Here is a 25,671-nt window from a genome sequence, read left to right as displayed (position 1 = left end):
TAAAAAGGGCATTTGAAAGTACTGTTATTGATATTTGATGCTACTAAAAAAAAAATACATATATATGCAACTTGGCAAAGATACAGGCCTTTCATCAAGCTCTGCATGACTAAGCTTATGTGAACATTGACCTCATAGCAAAACCGGGAACTGCTGTGTTGTGAGGGTCATCGAATAGCAAAGTCATTCTATGAGGTTTTGCCTTTTCTTCTTTGCAGCAGTCCATGAAGGAAGAGCGAGCAGTCTCCAGATGAGGGATTCGCCACTGCGCCGGGCCCGTGAGGAGCAGCTGGTGTGTGATCGAGCGCGGAAAGGGGGAGCTCCCGCCCCACAAGGCAGGCCGGAGCACAGGAGGGACAAAGGCAGCAGAGTAACGCCAACATGAAAACAGGGTGCACGGGTGAATGACAGGCACCATCTTCATTGTACCGGGCGACGCGCCAGGCCGCCTGAGGCAGTTCGGGAACGGAAGGTGTCTCCTAAGGCACGGTCTTTTGAATAATTTAAAAAAAAAAAAAAACACAAAGCAATCACAAAGACAAAACAAAAAAACCACTGCGTTTTCCCTGCAGCGCTACGGCCTGCAGCGCCAGCGCCGCTACTTCCTCCATTAGCACAAACTGGCGCCTCCCGAGGGGCCTGGACGAGACTACCGGACCACCTGCTCCTCAGTGCGGGCGAACTATCCCCCTCAGCCACCGAGCCGGCCACCAGCGGAGTGCCAGCGACAGCCGGCAGCTCCCACTGCCACCGGCCGCGGCAGGGGGAGGCGGCGGCGACCGGCAGCACTACCCGCAGGGAACGCCCCGCTTCGCCTGCAGTAAGCTCCCCCCTTCCTGCCCGCAGCGTGGGCAGACCTACCGCGCGCCGCGGGGGAAGGAGGGGGGGGCGGGGCGGGGCGGGGCGGGGCCGGAGCAGCCCCAAGCCCACAGGGAGCGGGTGGAGGGGGAGTCCGGCAGCGCTCCCCCCCGTGGTGACAGTTTCTAGAAGCACGTCCCGGCGTCCTTTGCGCTCTGAACATGGAGGAGCTGACGGTGGAAGTGCGCGGCTCTAACGGGGCCTTCTACAAGGTATCGGCTTGGGGAGGGTGTGGCGGCGGGCCCGGTGCGGTTCGGGTAGCGCGGGGGGCGGCCGCAGCACCTGGCCGCAGGCGGGTGGCCGGCAGCGGCCGGGGGGGAGGCCCCTGCGCCCGGCCGCGGAGGAGGGGAAGGTGAGGGGGGAAGGGCGTTGGGGGACGGTATCTGGGTTTGGTGCAGGCGGTAGGGGAGGGGGCTCCGGAAGAGGAGCGGGGGGGGGGGGGAGGGGGGTTCGGCGTGAGTGGAGGGGGCCGAGGGGCGGCGGGGATGGAGAGGGGCGGCGGTGGTTGGGGAAGGTGGGGACGAGGAGGGCTGATAAGTGCTCCTCTCAGGGGAGGTTCGTGTGTCGGAGAGGGAGAGCGCTGGGTAGGCCGGGGGAGAGCAGATGCACGGCACCGGGATTCGCTTAGACTTCATTTTGGAAAGTGCGGGTGGGCGTGGGGAGGGTATTTTTGGACGAAGTACGGGCTCTGGGTGGGATGAGCTGAACTGAGCCGATAATAATAATAATTCTAAAATATTTTAAATCTTAAAGATTTCCAGTTTATTTATGTCATCGGAAAGCTTCCTTCGCCATCACCCTCCCTGGAATGTCAGGATGTTACAGGATCAATGCAATATACTCTCAGCTGTTGCCCGTCAGTCATTTTGCCCTAAGCCTGGCTTCAGATATTTAAGAATCCTAGCTCTTTTTATGGCAATAGCCTTCTGTCTTCCTTTCCAGGAGGGCTGATTCCAGACAGTATTGTGAGCATGCAGAGTAGCTATGATCTGAGAGTATTAATCTCAGGACTCTCTCTAGGTATTGTGCCTAACCACTTACACAGTGTGCTATTGCACATGCAGCATTATGCTGGGGGGGTGGGATAGGGCGTCCTTTTTTTTTTTTTTTTTTTTTCTCCCCTCATTTTCTGCCTGAATTTTCTGTGTGCAGCTGTGGATTTGGCTGTGGTAATTGTACAGTATGTAAAGGCAGTTGGTGTTTAAGGGATTGTAACCAGCTGACTTCAGGAGTTAGTTCTTTCAACTGGCTGTCTATTAAAAGAGACCAATAGGAGATCCTGTTATGAGGAAAGAATGTAATGGGGTAAGCTATATCCCCTTAAGAGGTAAACCTCTTAAGTTTTTACCAAAATCAGTAGATTTTATATTTTGTAAATTGGGTGCATTTTTAATTGGACTTGAAATACACAGAAACCAATGTCAGAATCTTTCATATTTAGACTGGGATACTCCAAACAGAACTTTTTTTTTTTTTTTCCTTTTGCCTGCCCATTAGAAAGCCCAGATTTTGGAGACACTCTTCCTAGCTTTCCATTTTTTACCTTGCGATTTTGGATAACTTTATAAACCGTGCATTGTTTGCCTCTTCTGCTTAAGAGGAGCATGAGACTATGGGATTTTCAGAAGATGTACTGAATTCTTGGACTGCAGGGATCTGTGCAGGGGATTTATTACAATAAGCCAGACTTAAAATCTGCAATGATGGTGTCTCCGTCAAAGTGAATGAAAATTGTCAGGCTTTGATCAAGACTATCACGTGGCTTTAGCCCTGTGACCAGTGACTAAGAAAAGCAAAAATTTTACTTCGAGGTGGCATTAATGGCTTTCAAATCAATGAAATGGGGTGTAAGTCCAGTGATGGCATCTTCCTGGGGAATAAAGTGAGTTTATCGTGATCGGGCCCATAGTGACCAAAGCCCCAACTCAGTGATCCACTGTTAATGTGAAGGGGCAGGGAAAACCCACAGAGCCCCCCAACAAATGAGAACATAATAAACCAAACACAGTTTCAGAAGGGTATTCTTGTGAGCTACATACAATGAGTGACACCATTTTGTGAGTCTCACAGTTGAGGTAGGCAGAGGATATATGCACATTTTGGAACTACATGACACCACTAATAACTTTCTGTTTAAAGTTTCTGAGGTAAAGGAGGGATGTGTGTCACTCTTATTTAGAAAGTACCCTATTTTGGACACTGATAGCATTGCATTGATAATAGCATTTGTAAGATAACGGGATTTGGTTCATCTTGTCTAAGCCCCGTGTCACTGTATAGAAAGAAGGTGGCAGAAGTTTTCTGAAAAGCAGAATTTGTATGATAGGATGAAATTTGAGGTTTGTCCTCAGAACAGCCTGCATTCAGATTCATTAGCACAGGATACCTCCCAGTAAATGAGATGAGAAGGATCCTGCTATGCCAACAGAGATAAACCCCAGATAATTGTGTAAACAATTACATGTCAGATTTTTTTTAATGACTTATTAATATGATCTGCAATTTAGCTGTGGTAGAATAAGTGTATTTATTAAATCTGTTGGAACATTATAGTGGGGTCTTCAGTTATTAGAGATAGGACCATCATAAATTAGGTTCGTTATAGGTTCTCTTGTTCCTATAATAATTCTTCATTTTAGTAAAATTCAGTTTTAACAGGGAATTCTTTGTATGTGTATTTATATGTATAAAAGGTAGTTGTTATAAATTAGTAAGAAAAATTATGTTCTTTATTAGAACACATGAAAAGTCTACATTTTTCATGATGCATAAACTGGCAGACAGTAACTGTTGTTGTGGCAGACACCCCAAGTTAACCTTTTTATGTTCTGTCCTGTACAAAAAATATTATGATCTAAATTTAACCCTTTATTTATAAATCTCCAAACCAGTTTAAGGGTTGGTTGTTTTGTTGTTTTGTTGTGGTTTTTTTTTAATTTGTTTTGGGGGGGGGGGGGGGAATGTTTGTTTGGGTTTTGCATCATTGTTTGTTCTGGGGCTTGTGTGTTTTGTTTTTGTTTTTTTTTAAGGAATATAATCCAGAGAACAGGACAGCATTTACCTTGTATTTTATCTCAGGTTTGCAATGAGTATACAGGAGAGCCTGTGTTTAGCCACTCCCTGCAGCTCAGAAGACTTTGCATATATCATGTTAAGCACCCACTGCCTTTAGGGAACAGATGGCACTGATGTGGTTCAGAGTGGTTATGGTCTTTTGAAAAAAAAAGAAAGGTGAGGTTTGTGTTGTGGAACAGGGAGGAGAATGGACAGGGTTGATGAACCCTAGCAGTTAAGGATTTGTATATATTAAAAGCGTGGTTAGGACTTCCTGAGGGCAGAATGGTTGATTTTTTTCTAGGTGAGTGCTAGATTGCAGGTTTATTTTTTTTATCTTTAGGATTTTATTTTTTTAAATTACTATTTCTTCTTAACGTGAAATGGCTAAAAATATCTGGATTTGTTTGGCGTCTAAGTGGGTTGGGGAAAGTGAAAGTTGAATACTCCCAGCCTTATCTTGGCATGACTGCAGTGTTTTCAGGATGAGGGTTATCTGTGCCATTAAGATCATTAAGTAATTCACAGAATCACAGATGGTTGAGGTTGGCAGAGACTGTGGAAGGTCATCCTGTCCACACTCCTACTCAAGCAGGGCCACCTAGAACCGGTTGCCCGGGACCATGCCCAGATGGCTTTTGAGTATCTGAGGATGGAGACTACAGCCTCCCTGGACAGCCTGTGCTCAGTCACCCTCTTGGTAAAAATAAATAGTGTTTCCTGACATTCATACAGGATCTCCTGTATATTTGTGTCCATTGCTTCTGGTCCTACCAGTTGTGAAGGGCATCTGCAGCTCTAGGCAAGTTCATACAGGACCTCCTGTGTTTCAGTTTGTGCCCATTGCCTCTGGTCCTGCCAGATGTGAAGGTTGTCTGTGCAGCTCTGGGCAAGAATAAGATGAACATGTCTGTTCTGTCCAGTATCTCAGCCTGCATATGCCCACTTGTATGCAGATTAGAGCCCTGTTCTGCACATTATTCATGAGTTCAGATGTCAGCTTACATGAAGCAGGTTGGGCCTTACAATAAAATGATACCAAGGTACATACATTGAACACCATATAATGTCCTCTGAAAAATCCAGTGTGTTTTTCATTGTAGGGGCTCAGAGGTGCTGAAAACTTGACTTGTGTGTTGCGTGCACTTGCGTTCTCTCTGTTCTAGAATTGTAGTTGTGTAGATTATGTCGGAGCATAAAATAGATAAAAATGTGAGTATTTCAGTTCACAGGTTCTGAAGTGTTTCCTTCTTGGTATGTTCCTCTTTCAAGAAGTGCAGTCCTGATAACAGGACTAACTGAAGTGCTGGTAGTAGGAGTTGGCATCAGTCTCAAGGTAGAGACTAGCCAAAATATTGCTAAGGGAGGAATGATGAAAGAGCAGCACACAGCATTTCTCCATGTGTACAGTGTCAAAACATGATGAGCTATTTGGTGTAAGAAAAAGTTTGTGCATCACTACGAAAATATAATAGTGTTCCAATTTTTCTTACGTGTTTTCATTAGTGACTCTGAAAACAACACTGAATTCTCCTGAATGTTTTTTAGTTGGTGGTTATTAAGGTGGGAAACTGTCATTAAGAGTGTAGCTTACACAGCTGTTTGGACCCAGTTACTGCACCAGGAAACGTGGTAGCTGGAATGACTTTTTTCTTTTTTCTTGCCTTTTTTTTTTCTTTAATTTTCTTCAAAGATATCTCTTACAATGTTCAGCACTTATTTATTATATCTAGACCTAATGGTGAGAGATTTCAGATGTTTTAGAATTGTGCCTGATCTCTTGAAAGTTGTATAGACTAGTGCAGAAAGTATGCGTAGTTATTACTACTGTTGATAAGCCGTTTACTTGCCCCTTTTAGCTGATAAAAGGGAGATGCCACAGGCTGCAATAATTGACTGCTGATGTACATCATCAGTGAAGGGTGTCTTTCAGAAGTTTTGCCCTTTGGGAATATGTATATGAAGAAAGCAGTATAAGTAATGTGAGTCATTTAGGCTTTCATGACTAAGCCTAAACCAGGGGATTCAGCACTGAAGCTCTTGCATAACTGTCTGTCATAAGGACCCTTGAATTTACAAATTATAATTATAGCTGTGTGTGGAAGTACGCAGTAATGTCATAAATTAAACTGTGGTTGTTAAAATTGATATAATAGTTCAGGATTTCTTTGTTACCTGATACATACTTGTAGTATGTTTTGTGGCAAGCTAGACCTGCTTTCTTTTCAATTCCTTGTATAAGCAGGTGCAGCTAATGACTTGTAATGAAAATAGTACTTTATGAAGTCATCTTTTTTTCCAGTAATTTAATTATTTACAAGTTGCCTGTATTTGCTTTTTATTATTATTATTTCCTAGGGGAATTGGCATGTGATACATCCCTTAACAATAATTATTTCATGTGTTGTTACATGAAGCACTTATATGACTGTTAATTAAAAATACTAATCTTCCTTACTTGTGAAAGGGTTGGTAATTGGATATGGGTTTCTTGACCTTTATATCACTGATTCAGAAACAGTCCATCGTACCAGATGCCAAAGCATTTACTGTTTGAAATTTGCTTAGTAGTAGGTAAGGTGATCTTAATATAGTTTTTAGCATGCAGGTGTTTGTGACTCAGTAGCTATCATGGGAAGAATGTTTGCCATTAAAATAACATTTCATTTTTTTTGCCTCAGCCATCCTACTTTGGGGTCAGATAAACTTAAGCAAGCAGGATGAAAAGGGAGCTTGGTTTGCTTTTGCCTATTATATGGATTTTGTGACTTTGCCTTGAACTGGATTTAGAGAGAAAAAAAGTTTGTGTCTCTCTGTGCACAGAGACATCCAGTTCACTGTAAGGGCATGTCAGTAAGTCTTGATCCGTTTATGTTATCAGCAGATCGTAAATCCATAAGCAAAATCCAGGTAAAAAGGAAAGAGCGAGATAAAGTCTCAACTGTAGTCATTTTGGTCCATTCATAGTTTCCTGTCCTTTTGTTCATACTTAAAACAGTGTGGTCCTGTGTTAGGTTTGCAAAATCTCTGATCCCAAACCTGGGCAAGAGTCCTAGAGATAAGCCCTCATTTTACAGGTGCTGGTGTTGGGAGCCTGGCTTCTGCCAAGTGAGTGGCAGAGACAGGTCTGAACTAAAGTGTCTGTGAGCCAGCATGACATTAATAGCCTGTAGTACAGTGCAGTGTCTTGTCTGCCTTATGAGCTTGGCTGCAGCAAGCAGGGCATACATGGACTTGCAGAGATCCAGCTCACAGCATAAACCAAATGACTGACACTGATATCTGGACAGTCCAAGCTGGAGGTCTGGCAAGGTGAAGTCATGTCAGTTTTTCTTCTCTTCATGCCCTCAACAGTTTTGTATGAGTGAAAACACAGGTTTTGTGTAAGCTAGCTTCCTGGTAACACAGTTCATCACTGTGGTTTTGATGCCAGTGTGTTGATGATGTGTTCGGTGGTTTGTTAGCTCTGCCTCGTCACCTCCCTTTGGAATTTAGGGTATATGGAATGATGTGTAAGGAACATAGACTATTTCAAACTTGGATATTTGCATTATCTATCTTAGGCAACATTGATAAATTTCAGTAATGGAGTACCTTGTTCATTCGAGCAAAAGTTAAGATGATGCATCATTGCTTAATTTAGTAGAAAATGTTTTGATACAGTATCAGACACGGCTAGCTTTGAGTACAAATCTATTTATATAGGTTGCCTCACGGTTAAAGAACTCCTTCAAAACTCCTAGCTGAAAACTGGGATATTAAGGGGATGTTACAAATATTGTAAGTCTGCTTGGTATTGCGAGATATCTTAATGTCACAGGGTTTTGTAAAGGCTTCAAAAAAAAACCAAAACAAACCAAACCCAAAAAAACAAAAACACCAACCACAAAAAAAAAAAACAAAAAAACAAAACCGAAACAAGCAAAAAAACCAAAAACCCAACTCCTAGGCTCTTGGAATACTTTCAAAATTACACTAAATTTCATCCTGACATGTATGACATCTATTTCTCTGTTTTTTATCTCGGAGTTGTAACAGATGATAATGTGTATAGTAAAGGTCAGGGTTGTAAGTAGGGAAGTAGTATGTAGGGAATTTTCACTTTTGACAGATGTTTTGATTATACTTTGGGCATATTTCTTGGCAATAATGAACAGTTTCTTATAAAACTATTTAAAGTTTATATTGAATTCTGTTTATTTCTAGCTGTCTTACAAATGAACTGTATAATCTGTAATACTTTATAGACTCCTGTGCTTCAGTTACGGGAAATAAGATTTTCTCTACAGCTGTGCGTAAGAATCGGTGATAAAAGGAAGAATTATACTTGGGATTTTTTACTTTATGTTACTCCTTCACTATTAGTCTTTTCTTTGTACAATTAGAATGTGATCAGACTTTTTTCAGGGCTTACAACAGTATAATTATTTGATTTATGTAATTTTATTTAATGCTTTACATATGTCCATTTGTGACCCTGAGTGCATACCTCATAAACACTGGAGTGTTTTTCATACATAAATACTGTGGAGTGAGAGAGTTTGAGAATGCTAGTTGAAAACACTATTCAGATAATTTCAAGCAAGTTACTGCATACAGGTCTGCCAGCCATACGTCTGCATTATGTTCTCATATGGGAAGAGCAGCACGCATGCTGAAAGACTTCTTGTGTGAAGCAGTTCCCGAAACCCACATGGTAGTTTAAAATGTACAGGCTATCAGAATTTGTGCTTTCAATTTTATTAAAAAGTGTTCAGTGTTTCTGTTTGTGCAGCTGATGATGTGCAGTGTCTGCTGTTAGTCTGCTGCTAGTCATATCTCTGCATTAGTGTTCCATTTAAGCTTTCCCACTCTTCAGCAGGAAGTTAGCTTGCAATCAGTTGTAAATACTTAACCTGTTTGTACCATTACACTGAAAACGTGACTTTTTTAGTAGTGGATCAGTTGTCTGAAATCTTGGAAAGTCTGTGGTTGGGATTCTGTTTTTCCACTTTTTTTTTGTCTTACTAATGAAACTGGCAGCTACTCAATGTATTCAGGATTTTCTAAACTCTGCAGAGCATTATGTTCTGAATGTTTTTCAGATGGTTTATGGTACCCTATTTTGAATATCTCTTGATTCTGAAGTTCTGTTTTTTTTAACAAAGATAACAGTTCAGATCTGCAGAAGTTTTTAGCTACTGTAGGCTGACCTTAGAAATGAAATACGTATTCTGCCCCCTGGCGTGTTGTTGAGGACTGTGGGAGCGTATAATAACGTAAATAAGAGGTAGAGTTCAGTGATGAAATAAAGCAGCATAAAGAGGCAAAGACTAATACTGACTCACAGACTCTTGGAATGCAGATAAATGGTTGTCCATAGTAAGTAGTTAGATCTCCTTCTGTAAATACTGCTTTCTGTTGGTAAGTTGTCATTTGGTGGAATGTTGTACTGCGTGAACTTGTTGCACAGTGCTGTGACTTGGGTGTTTTGTCCCTGGACAGAGTTTGAATGAATTTTAGTAGAGCAACTCTTATTATCTGCACTTTATGCCATGTTAATTCATCCCCATGTTGGAGCGTGTTTAAAGAGGACATTAGTATCCTAAATTTAGTAAGAGTTCTGTTTTATCACTGATAGCTAGCACACACTTCAGGCAGCAGCATTTTGTAAGTAAGTACTACAGGTAACTTCAGTATTCCTGTCCAGAAACTTCCTTGAAATTGAAAAGTTCCTGATGACAGGTGTATTTTATTGCTGTTTCAGTTGTTTACCTTTCGAAGAAAGAGATTTGCTGTGACCTGCTTTGTTCAGGGTTGCCAGTATGCTTTCTGCTTGAATCATAGAATAGTTAGGGTTGGAAAGGACCTTAGGATCATCTAGTTCCAACCCCCCTGGCATGGGCAGGGACACCTTCCATTAGACCGTGTCACCCAAGGCTCTGTCCAGCCTGGCCTCGCCAGGGATGGAGTGTTCACAACTTCCTTGGGCAACCCATTCCAGTGCCTCACCACCCTAACAGGAAAGAATTTCTTCCTTATATCCAATCTAAACTTCCCCTGTTTTAAGTTTTCACCCATTACCCCTTGTCCTATCACTGCAGTCCCTAATGAATAGTCCCTCCCCAGCACCCCTGTGGCACCCCTTCAGATACTGGAAGGCTGCTATGAAGACTCCACGCAGCCTTCTGTTCTCCAGTCTTCTGTGTTGCTGGCAGATGGCTTTCAGTGAACCTCAGGGACAAGAAAAGTGGGGTTTGAGCAAATGCTTTCACAGCATTTCCAGAGTACGAGTTGAGGTAGAAAGGTTTGTTTATATAGGCCTTTTGCAACCTGCCATCAATATGGAGTCCTTTACTGACCATAGTTACATTGAGGGATCTCTTGTGTCAAAGTTTCTCTCTCTCTGAGTTGACATACGATACCTCTGTGGGCTGGCTGCTCCTTGCACAGTAGATGCATTCTTTGTCCTCCTCAGCTGGCAGCTTCTTAAGTAGATATAAACCATTCAGCAGATTTCTTGCAACTTCTCTTAACATATCTATGCAACTCTCTTACTCCCTTAAAACTGCAGGGTCTTCCTTGACTTCTGCTTGGGCAAAGACCAGGCAGTAGCAAAAACAGGAGGGAGTAGTTTGAAAGGTCTTTCATGTCTTTATCTGCGCTTTTTTTTTTTTTTTTTTTTTGCAACATGCTTGCCTTCCTTAACCAAGTGATGCAGGAAGTTAATTTCTATATTGGCACTTAAGTACAACTGTATCTGTTAGGTTATTTGTCCTTAGTGTTTTGACACCAAGCAGAGCCCCCAAAGAAGACCTTTCTTTTTCAAGAGATTTCCCATCAATTGTTCCTGAGATCCTAATAATGTGACACAAAAAAACTCATGAAATACTGTATTCTCCTTGTTTTCCTGTGAGGTCCTACAGGTATTTGTCCTCATGCAGTTTGATACTTCAGATACCATAATTGGCTCTGTGGCAGCCTCTATTGCCATATTTTACCCAGAGTTGCTGTCACACTGTTGTAAAGGAACCAGAGTTTTTTGGGATTAAGTTTTGTGTCAAGAACACCTATAAAACAAGTAGTGCTATGCATAGCTATTTCACATTGTATGGTGAGTTGTACTAATGGCCCTAGGCCTAGATCTCATTTTGTTCCTATAAAACAGTTGTGCACACCTGTAGATAAAATTATGACTTCTGATAGTGATTCTGACTGGCTTGATTTGAGCAGTCATTGAAAAAATCCCTGTGCACTAAGAAATGCACGGCATCCCTGTGTATTTCTTCGAATAGCCAACTAAGAATATTGGCATCCTTATGTGAACAGTGGCTTTGTGCCTTGGAACTTTGCTGGATTGGAACCATAGCATTAATGGTGGTCTGCTGTTTGGCTTATTTTCAGGCTGTATTGAAATTGCTGCCTTGTCTTAAATGTGCATGCATTCTTACAACAAAACTTTTTTTTGTTTTAGGGATTTATCAAAGATGTTCATGAGGACTCGCTCACAGTGGTATTTGAAAACAAGTAAGTATAAAGAAAAATCATTTTAGTGTTAGGTTTTTATTTTGAGTTTCTGGTTTTGATGGGGTTTTTTTTGGTCTTGACATCAACAGGAAGTAGATTTCATAACACAGGTACAGTTGTATGGACTCACTATTCACTATTACAGCTCACAGTCTCTTCTGGAATCACTGTCTAAGAATTCAGCTCATCAGTTACTTAATCCTTTACATTTTCTGGTATTATTACTGATGCCTGTATATGTGATGGCGAAATTTAATTAAAATAATAGTCAGGTGGCAGAGACCTGCTACTCTTATACTAAAGCAGAAAAACATACTAAACTAAAGCAACGTACCAAAATACTTCTGTTAAATGAACAGTTCTCTCCATGTCTGATCTGAGGAATACTGATCAGTGTTCTCAACCAGAGAGAAGCAGAAGCATCCTGACAGTGATTGCTTTTTTTTTTTTTAACTGAAATGTGCATATCTAGTGTGAAGATCAGATTTTTTTTTTTTTGGTGGGAAATGAGTGCAAATCTGGGGAAAGAATTATCCATGAGGCCCTCTTCATTTAATACATAATCACAGCAGTCCTACTAGGAACTTGTAGTGGCAAGCCAAAGATAATGCATGGGCTGGTAAAGTATAAATGAATACCTGTTGTTGAGTGTTCATGGATTACCTGGAAGATTATTTTGGGAGCTACATCCTCTTTCCTGTTTCCCTTCCAGTTGCTAGGTGGAGATCCTAAAAATGTGTCTGCTTTTGATGTGGAAATTGTTACAAAACTCTGCTAGTGCCAAACTGTAGGTTAGTCTTTGAGCCCTTCTTCAAGAAAGATTGCTGGGTAATAAAGGTAATACTAGGGAGTGTGTGAGCGTGTGTTTATAAACAGTGTTTTATAATCCTGAATATATAATCCTAGGGGGTGTATGTATGTGTGTGTGTATATATATGTATAAAAATAAGTCCCAGGAGGGGGGAAGTAATCCTAGGGTTTACCCTGTAAATCCAGCCTTTGTTTCTTTCTAACCTGTGTTTTCTAGCCCTTCTTTAATGAAAAACAGTTAGAGAATGAGTTGACAACCATAATCTGTGCTAACGCTTAACTGAGGTTATTATGGAAGTTTGTTAGTACTGTTTCTTAGGTTTTCATACCCCCACCCCAAAACCCAACAAACAGAAAAAGCAAATTGGGTCTTTCATCCCATCCACGGCCTGAAGAGATATCTTCAGTTTTGTATTCAAATTCATATTGTTTTTCTTCAAGGTAGAAAGCTCTTTGCCTTCAAAGTATATACTTTCACATCAGAAACCAAGTAAGCTAAAAGAAGTGCCTGTGGTTCACAGCAGGGATCTTACTGTTGGCACATATGTTTCTAGTGTTTAGTATCCATGTGTTTTACAGAAAGTCTGTCAGCAGGCATGTTCCAAAAACAGTGAGCTACAATATACATAGTGTTTTGACCAAAAATATGTCTTACCAGGAAGTGTGTATATGTTTCTAGTCAAATTATTCTGTGATGTAAGTCTGAAAAATTATTGTTTACCAAGTTAAATTCATTAAGGCTTTAGTAGAACTGAAGCTGGTGAAAGTGGTGTGTCCTGAGTGTATCATTCTGTTAGATAGTGATCAGCACTAAACAAGTTAAAACATCAGCTCTGCTAAAGGCAGACTAAATGATCAGTTTGCATTTTCTTCTCATTAACCAGTCTTTAGTTACAATTATTGTAAGGTTGCCAAAGTTGGTGTACTGCCACAGACTGATAATGATGATTTTGTGGCCATAGCTGTAGTTTATCAAGGAGATCTGCCCAGAGGTTCTTTGAAGAGATGTTTTTTGCAGGTAAGCAGGTGAGAAGGAGTGCAGAAGCCTCAGGAGCTGGAAACTTCTATTACGGTGTAAAACAGAAAATTAGATCTTCAGGTGCAATTTCATATAGGCCCATGGGAATTTGAAGCAGCCATATTGGAAGAAAGACTTCTCTCTTGTAAGAAGCATGCAGCTCCCTTTTTGTGTAATTTATGCCAGATATTTGGGATAATCCATTAAGCGTAAGTTCTGTCAGATCCCTTAGTAGGTAATTTGTAGCCAGTTAGGAGTCATTTCTTAAAACATCCTGTTTTGCATTTCAGCAGTGAGATACTCCAGTTTTGGTCTTTTTTGACATCAAAACTGTGGGTCCTCATATTTGGAGAACTGAGCCTTTTGTCCACTTTTCCACTATTTTATTAAAAAATACCAAAACATCTTGCAGCTGATAGGGGTAAGTCATTATTCATCTACTTGTAGTGGATGCAGTTCCTTTAGATGATTAGAGATGGAACCAAATTCAGCCTACTGCAACTTCAAGCAGATTTTATTGAAGGTGCAAAGTGTTTTCAATCTCATTGTGGGCAGTTCATAACTTTATTTACACTCCCATTTGCACCATCTTTAACTACAAGCCACAGTTGAAATTCTCAAGAGAGAAGGCTCTGACTTCTCAAGGCTCATTTGAAGTTGCAACATTTTTGATCCTGTTATTCAGTTATGATTATTATGCTGTTTCTAAACTGAAGTTTTACATAACTTCAGTTATGTAAATATAATTGAATAATTGAAGAAATGCATTTTGTCAAGTCTTGCTATTTGCATTTGCATCTATGAGTGTAATAACTTCACAAATGCAGGAAGGGGGAAAGAAAGGGCCAAACCCTGAGGTTTGACCATTACTGTTGCAACAACGGCAACTGAATTGCAAGTGGTTTTTGCCAGCCTCATTCACCATTTCTGAGAAATAGAATGAGATTTAAATAACATTTTATGGCCAAAATACCTTCCAACTTCAACAAAAGCTATCCGTAATCTTCATGTTTTTTTCTTGTTTTTCAAAGTTGCACTATAGCTAAAAGAAAAATAGTGTATAATGATGGCTAGAGCAAAGCTATATGGATACCTCATGTTTTTATTAAGTGAGGTACTTGAGCATAAGCTGTCTTCTCAGAGGGAACACAAATGTATCCGTCTCGTAGAGAAACACCCTTTGCTCTTAATGCTGAGACTTATTCCACTAATGTATGCTGCTGTGTCTGCATGTATTGGGGGTAAGCAAGACCAATTACTTGCAGTAATCCTTATTTCAAGTTGGTTCTGGATGCTGTCTGTACCTGATGAGAACTTCAAAGTGGGCATAAATGGTGGACATCGAAATGTTTTAATAGATAATTGTTAAAGTCCCTCAGATGCTCTAAATTAGTATGTTTCTTTGAGGGGTGTTTTTTCCCCTGGTTTTATTTTAACCTGTGTAGAGTCTTTGATGGGTTTCTGACTTAAGAAGTGAGGAGCAGCTGATGGTGTCCTGTGACATTTACAGAATAGAAGGAAAAGGATTTACAGGAGACCACAGAGGGTATGGATTGCTCCAGTAGTCTTTGTAAAATGTGCCTAAAATACACCTTTCTACAAGTAAAAGGCTTTGTAGAGCTAGCTACAATAAAAGAAATAGCCTTTAGGTGCAGGAAGGTAAAGTATAAGTTTTATATGCCTAGTAATAATTGCTACTGATAAGCAGCTATAAAGATAAATTTTTAACTGCATCGGGATGCCAGATGCCTCAATACAAAAAATACGAGTTTGTGGGTAGAAATGCAAAATTTTGTTAACAGTCAGAGTCAGATTTCCATGATGCACTTAAAACATTCATGGTAAGCAGTTGAAATATTGAGGTGAAGAATTGGATGAATCCTGTGCAAAGATACCTTTATGACCTGGGTAAACTGGATGAACCCATTTGCCCTGCAAAGATAAGCTTAAGTCTGTATAAAGGCGTTAAGATTTGAACAGTAGACATGTAAATGCATCATCTAACAGTCTTTTTACTGAGGTTTTATGAAAGCCATTTAGTGAACCCAGTTAAGAGTTTTCAGTTAATTTAAAAATATTGTCAGTAAATAACTTCCCAGATATTATTTTTGTTGACACAATTGTTCTTTTGTGTGTAAAGCTTGCGTATGAGGAAAGACACTTGATTATATGGATAGCATGAGTGAGAACTCGGAGTTCTAACACAAAACTGACAGAATGACAAAAAAAAACAAGAAATAATGTGTAATGTCTCTTCTTCAACTTCCAGTTGGCAACCAGAGCGCCAGGTACCCTTTAATGAAGTCCGATTACCACCCCCCCCTGATATCAAGAAAGAAATTGGTGAAGGAGATGAAGTGGAGGTGAGTTTGTCCTAATGAGCTCTCCTGATAGGTAATTGATAGTCCATTAAAGTGGTGATGGCAATTTTTAAGTGCGTTACCAAAGTGAAGATTTAAAATGGAACATGTCTCCAGTAATGGTTTTATTAGTCTGTCAGTGTAGTTATCTTTAGTAATTAGTGTAAGTTCTGCTTTTTGTTTTACTTGTTCTTAAAATCAAAGTAATGGGCTTATTTAGGATTCCTTTATAGGTACTGGCTAATTATTTCTTCAACAGTGTAGTACAGGTGCTGGGTTTTTTTGGTTAAGTACCTGCTGTTTGTTGTCATTGTGAGAGGTTAAATGTAAAGGATTGCTTTCTTCTTGCTTCTACAAAGTTTCTTATTTAGTCTGCATTCTAATTACTTTGGCCTGTTAGAAGTCTATAAGGAGAAAACGAAACTTAGAGAAGATGAGGAAAGTTTCAAAAGTCATCTGTTCTGTATCTGATCTTGCATTAACTTGGTAGGGTTTGTTAAAAATTGAATATGTAGTCATATGGTAACTTAGTTCATTTCACTAGCCCTAGATATATCAAGCAAGCCAAGGACGAAACAAAAGTCTTAATTGTTGAGTTACTTTTATGTGTGAACCTTCAGTGTGAAGACAATGTCTGAATTTAGTGAGGAAGTACTCCAAAGTAAGTGTTGAGCCAAGGTTTCCTCTAGAAATTTCTGTTGAATTACCAGTGGTGTATGCAAATGAAGTCTGTCACAATCCTTCTCATGGTGCAAAATAATAAAAAGTTATGCAAGAAGCATGTGCCTGAGTAATTAATACAAAAGTTACTTTTGTGGAGAATACCGTGCCATTTTTATGAAAATTGAACCAGTTGCAGTGTTCATTCTTCATTGTTTGTGCTGGCAAAGTGAATTGTGTATGTGCTGTCAATGTTTCTTAATGTTTTCATTTTCAGGTTTACTCTCGGGCAAATGACCAAGAGCCCTGTGGCTGGTGGCTGGCAAAAGTTCGAATGATGAAAGGAGAGGTAAATTATTTTAAAACCTAGTGATTTCATGCCGTTGTGTTAAATACATTAAATATGAAAGGGCTTTGTGGTGGAAGGACTATGACGGAAGTACTACAAGTACAAAACCGTGACAAGAGTTGTAACCTGAGATGGCTTTGCAATGACCCGTGCTGCATTACACAGCTGAGGGGTTGTGTTTTTATAGCTGAGCAAGTTGCTTCCATGATTAGTAGTTTAACTACTTGGGGGACTGAATGCATGCAGAAGAACAGGGCTTCTAACAATCCTGCTTTGTGACTTGAACTTGATGCTAAAAATTAAGTAAAGCATTGCACTTCACCTGTGGTTGAAGTATTTTTAAATTTCATAAATTAAGCATACTGTAGCTATCTCTGTGTTGCTGTGGGTTCTTTTTTGTGTGTTTCTACTGAGTGTAGCATAAAGACAGGGGTTAGTTGGTTTGCTTTATACATAGGTCAAAGTTTAAATTTTCCTGTTGACTTAGTTGCAGCTGCAAAGTAACGTAGACTTAGCTGCTTAAATAGAGCTATGGCAGTGTCTCATAGTCTTACTAAAGCTTTACTTTTTTAAATGACAGCAAGAGTATTTAACTTAATAGTAGGAAAGATACTGTCTTTCAGTGCTTTTTCTGTATGAGATTACTAAATTGAAAGTAAACAGGGTTAAGGAAAAAAAATGTCCTATTTCTGATATGATTTTAAAAAACTGACAACAAATAGTAGCTGCTGTTGAGTTCTGTAGGGGCAAGGTAAACAGTTATCAGTGTCTTGATCTTTGGATGAACAGCTTGTTAAGAGAATGAGAGAAAAGGAGACGTTTGGAGCTAATCTTCTTCTCTTGCATGTCACAGGAATTTTGAATTTTACCATCAGTTACCTTTCAGTGCTACTTATTTTAGAGAAAAGCCTGAAGAGAATTTTTTTTTAATTCTGAATTTAAATTCCATTGTATCCATATCTTAATTTTCGAGTATTTTGATGGGGGGGGGGAATTGTGTTTAGATGGCTGGTGTCTTCATACAGCATTGCCAAATTATCTGTTCTGTGGTATTGTCCCCCACAAAACCTCTCACTTCAATTTTTGCTTCTTTGTACAGTCTTTAACATGGTTCATTGGGAAAAAATACTCAATTTTCCCCCTCAAATGTGAAATTCACAAATAACCCGTATGTTTAATGACTGTTAGCTTTGTGATTGTTCTGATAATCAGGTTTATCTTTCACTATAGCAGCTAATCTTTTTAAGCATATATTGGTAGTTCTCTTAAATTTAGTCTGTTTAGTATTTATTTTTCATTATTATTACTTGTTTTGTGATAAGTTCCAAAGCAGCTTTATATGATTAGGATGATAATTGGGGCTCTTCAGCCTGGAGAAGAGAAGCATTGTGGAGACCTCATAGCAGCCTTCCAATACGTGAAGGGGGCCTACAAGGATGCTGGGGAGGTACTCTTCATCAATGACTGTAATGATAGGACAAGGGGAAATGGGCTTAAACAGCAAAAGTTCAGATTAGATGTAAGGAATAGGTACAGGCTCTTTACTGTGAGGGTGATGAGGCACTGGAACAGGTTGCCCAAAGAAGTAAGTGGTAAATGCTCCATCCCTGGCAGTGTTCCAGGTCAGGATGGACAGAGCATTGGGTGACGTAGTCTAGTGTGAGGTGTCCCTGCCAACGGCAGTGGTGTTAGAACAGGATGGTCTTAAGGTCTTTTCCTAATCCAAACCATTGTGGTTCTGTGATTCTATACCTAAGCTAAACTTGAGCTTAAAATTGGAAAATAGCAGGTGAGAAGGTATGTCATGACCTTAGTGATTTACTTTTTCCTGACACTGGAGTAAATTAAGTGTGTTAACAAAACCAGATCCCAGTTTTCAGGGAGGAAGAGAAGAAAGTACTGCTGCACTCCTAAATAGCATCTAGCTGGAAGGGAAGACAGGACAAGGCTGCATCCCTAATACAGAGCTGGGCTTTGGGGATACTGTGCCCACAAGCTTTTTTATGCTTGTATGTGAAATGGAAGTGTAGGAGTAGATTATTGGTGCCTGTTAAATCTTCTTAATTTTCTTGCCTTCCTCAATTTGGGATAGTGTGTATCAAAAACATTGAGGTTTTATTGTCCTTTTGATCTTGCATGATTAACAGGTAGTTAGTCCATTGTATCAGTGTATTGGGGTTTCTCCTGGTGCTTTTGGGGGTTGTGTTTTTTTTTTTGTTTTGTTTTTTTGGGGGTTTTGGGGTTTGTGGTTTTTTTGGGGGGGTTCTGTTTGAACTATTGGCAGAGCAGATGTTTCTGTGAAGAATGAGTAAAATTTGCTTTTCTGTTAGGTATTTTTTAGTATTAGAGCTCTTGCAAATACTTTGAACTTTGGAACTTGAACTGGTCTAAATTATGAATTTGAAGAGGAATGGGCATGAGGCAAATCAGTCAAAGATGCTTTTGTTGGGGACTGAAATTACATCGATATGCTGCCCTGCTCTCACTGAGGTATCAAATGAGTACTGAAGTATATCCAGGTTCATTTATGTAGAGCTGTAGTATTGCATCAACTCAGATTTATGTTCTAGTCTATGTATTTGTCTTGTACTTTCTTGGCGATGCTGGTAATGTTACTATGTCTTTGTTGCTCCTTATTTAAGTTAAAATAAAAATTATATTCTTCCATAGTTTTATGTCATTGAATATGCTGCTTGTGATGCCACTTACAATGAAATTGTCACTTATGAACGACTCCGACCTGTGAATCAAAATAAAACTGTCAAAAAGAACACATTTTTCAAGTGCACAGTGGATGTTCCTGAAGATCTGCGAGATGCGTGAGTAGCTCTGCACCTTTTAATAAGGCATTTACTGTATTTGCGGGGGAGGAACCTTGCTTGGCTTATATTTGAGACCAGTGTACAGGTCCATGAGAAACTTGAGGGTGGCTGTGACACTGCAGTAGCTGGTTTAAAAACTACTGACTGGAGTCTGAGCCTTTGGGGTGAGGACAAAAAGGAAGTTCTGAGACAGGAGCTTCAGGTCTTGCTTTAGTCTTGTACAGGTGATACGCTCACAGGGAGCCTCTGATACTGAGACTTGCCAAATAACCACGCTGGCATACAGTTCACAGAGAAACATCCTCTGCACCCATGTTAAGGAGAATGGGTATTTTCCAGTTTCTGAAGTCTGCTGAAACATTTTTAATAGTACACCTTCTGTTTAGATGCAGCTTATCGAAATAGCAATCATTTTGTCTTCTTAGGTGTGCTAATGAAAATGCGCATAAAGATTTCAAGAAAGCTGTGGGAGCATGTCGAATTTTTTATCATGCTGAAACTGCTCAACTAATAATACTGGTAAGTTATTATTTATGTGTAAATGTTGCATGAATTTTCATTTATGGGACGTATATAGCCAGCTGTATATCCATATGGAAAAAGGTTTAGCTTGTCAAGTTATGTAAATTGTGAGAAATCTAATATAAGTAGATATGTCTACATTTAATCTTTGGGGGCAGGCCTTTTGGAAGGGCTACAAATACTGCATTGCATACAGTCTAAATTTAGAAGCAGCTTTCAGTCTCATTTTTATGACTGAGTGACGTTTCACTGATTTGTGGAGGTGGCTCAAAGCTAACTCTGTGTTCCTTTGCTCTGGACCAGTAGCTTTCCCCCTGTACTGTATTATCCTGTGCACTTCCACCTACAGCTGTGTTTCCCTGTGAAGAACTGCACCAATTTAGCATAGCCTTTAAGGATTTGTTCACTTAGATGCTTCTGTGATGGTTTTCTCTTACTACATAGAATTTTTCCAGCATTAATTTCTCTTCAGAGTTCTGTTTACTTAATCTTACCCATTTGAACCTTGTGCTCAAAGATTTTCCTTGCTTATCTTTTTAGCTGTGTCATTCAGACAGCGAGTAACATATATATGGTAGAATATTTTGGGGGGGGATCATAAAGGAGAAAGAGTCACCATGTATCTCCAGCAGCAAAATCTTCAGATTAAAATATTCTGTGAGTGAGAAAAGGAAATTGTTGGTTTGTGGAGATGGTGCTGAGTTTCTTGTGCTTTGTTTTGAGGAAGAATAACGTCTATGTAAGTGCTGGAAATTTAGATAGTGTATGATCTAGTTTAAACTGGTTCATGATATATCCTCTAAATGTGAACTTCCTTAAAAAATGAAAGTTAACGCTCTTTCTCTTCTGCAGTCTGCCAGTGAAGCAACAGTGAAGAGAGTGAATATATTGAGTGACATGCATTTGCGCAGCATTCGCACCAAACTTATGCTTATGTCGAGAAATGAAGAAGCTACAAAACACTTAGAAGTAAGCCATAGCTTGTAATTCTTGTTACTTGAAACTTGAGTACACAACTGTATGTCGCACAGAGTGCATGTGGATGAATCTTATTTTGTTTTCCCTTCAGTGCACAAAGCAGCTTGCTGCAGCATTTCATGAGGAGTTTGTAGTCAGAGAAGATTTAATGGGACTTGCTATAGGAACACATGGCAGTAACATACAACAAGCCAGAAAGGTTCCAGGAGTTACTGCCATTGAACTTGAGGAGAATACTGGTACTTTCAGAATCTATGGAGAGGTAAGGGGGAAACTTTATATGAATCTGGTGAGCATTTTGCTCTGTATCTGCTTTAAGTGGTGAGAGGTGTATTTATGAATTTAAGAACTGGAAATAGCTGATAGTTATCTGAGTGTCTATATAGATGTTCACAGTATGGCAGCTTGTACTATGTATATTTGAAATACAAGACTTCTTACATGGGTCACCACTGCAATGATGTGTACTGTCCTAATCACTCCATGTGCTGTTGCACAAATTCTGTAGCAGCTGCACTGTACATCTCAGTCAACCTGGCGGAAGTATTGCTGCTACTTTACTTGGTTGCAGATATTTTTTTCATTCCCTTTTTCTGTCCCCCTTCAGATGTGTATGCTGCTCTTGTTGGTTCTCGCCTACCCTCCCTTTCAAGTTCATGTGTGTGTTGCTGTGTGTTGTCTGCTCCTCTGACCTAGACATACGTGTTAAAGCCTCTATCTGCTGCTTCTAACCCTTTTCGTTTTGGCAATTTAATGCTGGCTTTGGCAATATAATACTGTTTTGCTCAAAGTTAATTCCATTTGTATGACTCTTATCTGATGTGCTTTAAATCTCCCAAGTGCCTTAAAATGTTCCTGGTGTTTAGACCAAAACAGTGATCCATGTAGGAGGCAGAAGTCACCAGGGCATTGTCAGAACAGTTTCTGAGGGTTTTTATCCCATGTTACTAACTCCATAGGTGTCACTAACACCTGAGTCTCTGGTATTAACACTTTCAGAAATCCTTGGTTGTCTTCAAGACCACAGATTCCTGAAATAGAATTACGCTGTGTGCATGTCAGTAGTAGGTCCTGGTTTTGATGCAAGGGTCAAAGGAAGTTACGTTTTTTTTGTTTGTTGTTTTAGGGTTTTTTTTGGTTTTTTTTTTTTTTTGTTTGAGGGGTTGGGTTTTTTTTTGTTTGTTTGTTTTGGAAACCTTAAAACACTTCCAGGGTATCAGGGTGACAACAGATCCTTTGATCTAGTACTACACATAGTTCTTGAAGAGGATTCAGGCAAGTTTAAATGCAGTAGAATGTCTAGTGTATTCCAGTTTCAACCTCTTTAATATGAAGGATGTGATGCTGAAACCTATGGAAAGGTTATGACTGTCACCAGCCTCTTACAGTAGTGCAGACCAGTGATTATAAATAGCAGATGCCCCTAAATAAAAATGCCTTTAGACACATCCAGCCTTGTCCTTCCTAGAAGTGATAGCTGCTTCTGAAAAAGCCATGCAACCTAAATATTCCATGTGATGAGGGCTTCAGAATTTGGGTATGCTTGTCCACTCTTTTTTGCCTCTTTTCAAGTTGGCAAGCAGCCAGGCCCTCATGGCTGCATACATGGGCAGACAATTTTAGGCTGACATATGTGGGAGTAGTGATCCAGTGTCCTTGACATTATAGTCAGGGTCTGAGGAACTCCGTAACTAATATTTTTTTTATACAAATAAAAATTCAGTCTCAGGGACAGAATCTTTGAGGGGAAGGAACAAAGGTACAAATTTTTAAGAACATTGAAAGTCTGTGTGATTAGAAGGAAGCTAAACTGTACAGGATGCTGCTCATGCTTTTCTCCTGTCTGGTCAAGACCACTTTGGTTTCAAGACCCTTCTGTTCTGCCTAAACTGCTGCTTAATACCACAGTGCTGCAAACTTCAGAACTTGGACAGTGAATTGCTGTCCGAGATCTTCCCCTTCCTCAGAGAGGGTAGAGTTATATCAGAAACAGGAAAGTTTCTCTAGAACTTTGTTACAGGCAAAATTGAATTGCATTCAGTTCTCATGCAGTTCTTCACTTGAGCTTTGTGCTTCTTACACCGTTTTGAAGGTACTTAACTGTATGATAACCATCCCTTTGGATAGAAGGAGAGCAAGATCCTATCTATCATGGCTTTTTCAGGAGACTCTTACTCCTTATTTTGCATTTGGAGAAAACAAGAAAACTCTTTTCCCTTTGGAGCGTTCATTAGGTCAGTTTCATAGGAGACCAGTGTTTTCTTTTCTTGAAGAAAAACTTGTTATCACCATGGAAACAGCATGTTCTCTACTGTGACTTGGGAGGACTTTGTCTTTATCTGCATGGGGATAAAACTTTGTCAAATGATTCCCACAGGTAGTTTTATTTTTCTGTTTAGGAAGGTCTAAAAGAGCTTCCAAGACTTTGAAGAGACTTTTGAAATCTTGTCTCAGGAACTGGTGTGAAACTCCCGAGACAGATCCACAGTTTGTAATACAGTGCCCTCCACCAGCGTGTAGCCACTAGATCTATGCTAGTGGCTGTTGCAAAACATTTTCACCAAAACTTGCAGCCATACAGTTCTCATTTCACACTCATTTAGAGCTGTCTTGCTACAAAAATGGTAGGTATAATGCTGAGTTTGAAAAAATACCCTGCATTTAATCCTTCTATTAAAGGTCTGTATAGCAATGTGGACATGGCTTGATTATATGGGCTACTATATGAAGTAACCAGAGCGTGGATAAACATGTGGACTGTAATGCAAAATTAGAAAAGTAGCTACTAGTAACTGGAATCCTTTGAGGTCTTAATCCATGTGCACACTAATTTTTAGAGAGAGATAAATTATTTTTCTTTACCTTTTCTGAATTGACTGGGAGGAGCTGAGAATATGCTGTCTAAATCAGCTTTGTATGCAGTCTTCTCATGCTGGTGTGTGAATGAATCCTACAGGTTGCACAGAAAATTCAGAGTGCTTGTGGCAAAGTGCAGTTTGTTTATTTTGTCATCCTGCAGTTTGTTCCTTGCAGTTGTTTATTTTGTCATCCTCACTCTGCTTTTGTGAAAGCAGTTGCTGTTCCTTCATCTTTATTTTGGAAAGAATTGATGAACATGCCTCTGAGGCAGGACGTTGTGAACTCTTGAGTTGATTGTGTCCCATTTGTAGAGTTCATTGAAGGTGAAAAAAATGCTAATGTGTTTTGAAGTCTGTAGCATTTAGCAGTTACTGTGAGTATGCAGCATAACCTCTGCTCCCTGCAAGGACTTCCTGTTCATCTGTTTTCCATGTTTGATTGCTTGTATCGTTATCTTGAAATCTAATTCAACTGTTTCTTTTGCTGTCATTTGGCTTCTGCTAGAAGTAGAGGTTTATAATTTTTTTGTTCTTCTGAAACTTCCCTAATTTGATTGAAAGGTGCCAGAGCTGGTGGTACTCTTTATTTCACGTATTACCTAAAAAATGGTAGATGAAAGGGCTGAGGCATGAGCGTAAAATGGAAACTGTGATCAAATCTTTCATTACTGACCAGATGCTGATACTTGTTCCTTAATTCTGCACTTCCGCTGTTGCTGATTTGAAACTTTGTTTCTTCTTTCAGCATCTGTAGAGCATCAATTAACTGTCAGTTAATTTCTGTCATTTAATAAAGCTGTTAGAGAACATCTGTAGGAGTTCTCCCTGCTAATGAATGATGCTGTCTGTCTTGGGAAATATTGTAGATGAACTGTGGCCAGAAACCAGCATTCTGGGAGGAGAGTGCCTTGGTTGTAATATTACTTGCAATGTAGAGGCGATATGATTAGGACAGATTTCTAAGTGCAGTACACCATTTTGGCAACCCTTGTGGAGTTCAGGTTGCACTAGTGTCATTTCCCTGCAGTTAGAAGAGGGTGTTTGTCTGAAGGTGCTGGTTATTCAGGCTTAGTTTTATGTCAGGTATAAGATGGGAGAGAAACAGAAGAAGAAAAATTTTGTAGAGAAAATGGAAAACTTCCTATCTGTAGCCAGCCCTAAGCAGTCTTGGTGTGCCCTATCAGTACACTCCAATACTTTTACCAGTGCTGTTGCTCCTTTGAATCCCCAGTTTCCTGACTGCTGGCAAGTTCTCCCTTTGAGCTCCGTACTCTGAACATAGCCTCTTAACCTTTCTGTAGTTTTCCTCCATCTTTCCTGATGGTAGAGGTGGGCAAGCCTTGTAAGTGTGTGCAGACTTACAGGAGTAGCTGCATTTGACACTTTCTCAGTGTTTATTCACTGAGGATTAATGTGTATTTGCAAGCAGTACTTGGTATTAAGACGAATGCAAAATGGATCTGTCTGCTATAGTAAAGGCTCTGTGACTGATTTTTTTTGTTTCTTTCTGTCCTCTTCAATACTGAAGAACAGAAACTTCATAGAGGAAAGAGCTTGCAATGGCTGTTCATTTAGCATATTCTGAAAAATCAGTACACTTTGCTTATGGAAAAGGCTGTAGAGCTAGTCACTGCTTACAGTGAGCCTGTGAAGTTCTGTGGAGAGCTTGTCCTTCAACCTTGGAAGTGTCTTATCTTTATCAGGTGACATAATCTTCAGACACTGTCAAGAGACAAATGAGCCTAAAATTCATTTTCTCCTTCGCCATTTTTCTTCATGTTCTGGATAATAGCGTATTGCATGCTTAAAATGTTTAAAATTGCAAGACAAATTTACATTGCAGACAGTACTGATGGTAGCCCAGTTTCTGTGGAGG

At 39.8% G+C, this 25,671-nt stretch overlaps 1 protein-coding gene across 2 annotated transcripts in view; it reads left to right on the top strand.

The window, feature by feature from the left end:
* Positions 1-920: 920 nt before the first annotated feature.
* Positions 921-25,671, top strand: part of FXR1 (FMR1 autosomal homolog 1) — a 38,116-nt gene continuing 13,365 nt past the window's right edge. The window contains exons 1-8 of one of the 2 annotated variants that reach the window (XM_061452460.1): positions 921-1,070; positions 11,366-11,418; positions 15,516-15,609; positions 16,544-16,615; positions 19,286-19,434; positions 19,863-19,956; positions 20,812-20,928; positions 21,029-21,199. In XM_061452460.1, coding sequence (XP_061308444.1) covers positions 1,020-1,070; positions 11,366-11,418; positions 15,516-15,609; positions 16,544-16,615; positions 19,286-19,434; positions 19,863-19,956; positions 20,812-20,928; positions 21,029-21,199 — 801 coding nt within the window. In that variant the 5' untranslated portion in view covers positions 921-1,019. The remainder of the gene's footprint in view (positions 1,071-11,365; positions 11,419-15,515; positions 15,610-16,543; positions 16,616-19,285; positions 19,435-19,862; positions 19,957-20,811; positions 20,929-21,028; positions 21,200-25,671) is intronic. The other variant, XM_061452461.1, reaches the window with a different exon arrangement.

The sequence above is a fragment of the Pezoporus flaviventris genome, unplaced genomic scaffold (assembly GCF_033815535.1).
Source record: "Pezoporus flaviventris isolate CSIRO_AGI_PZ_B2104156 unplaced genomic scaffold, CSIRO_AGI_Pfla_v1 ptg000013l, whole genome shotgun sequence".
Lineage (NCBI taxonomy): Eukaryota > Metazoa > Chordata > Aves > Psittaciformes > Psittacidae > Pezoporus > Pezoporus flaviventris.
The sequence above is the reverse complement of the archived record's forward strand: the minus strand, read 5'-3'. Positions and strand labels throughout refer to the sequence as shown.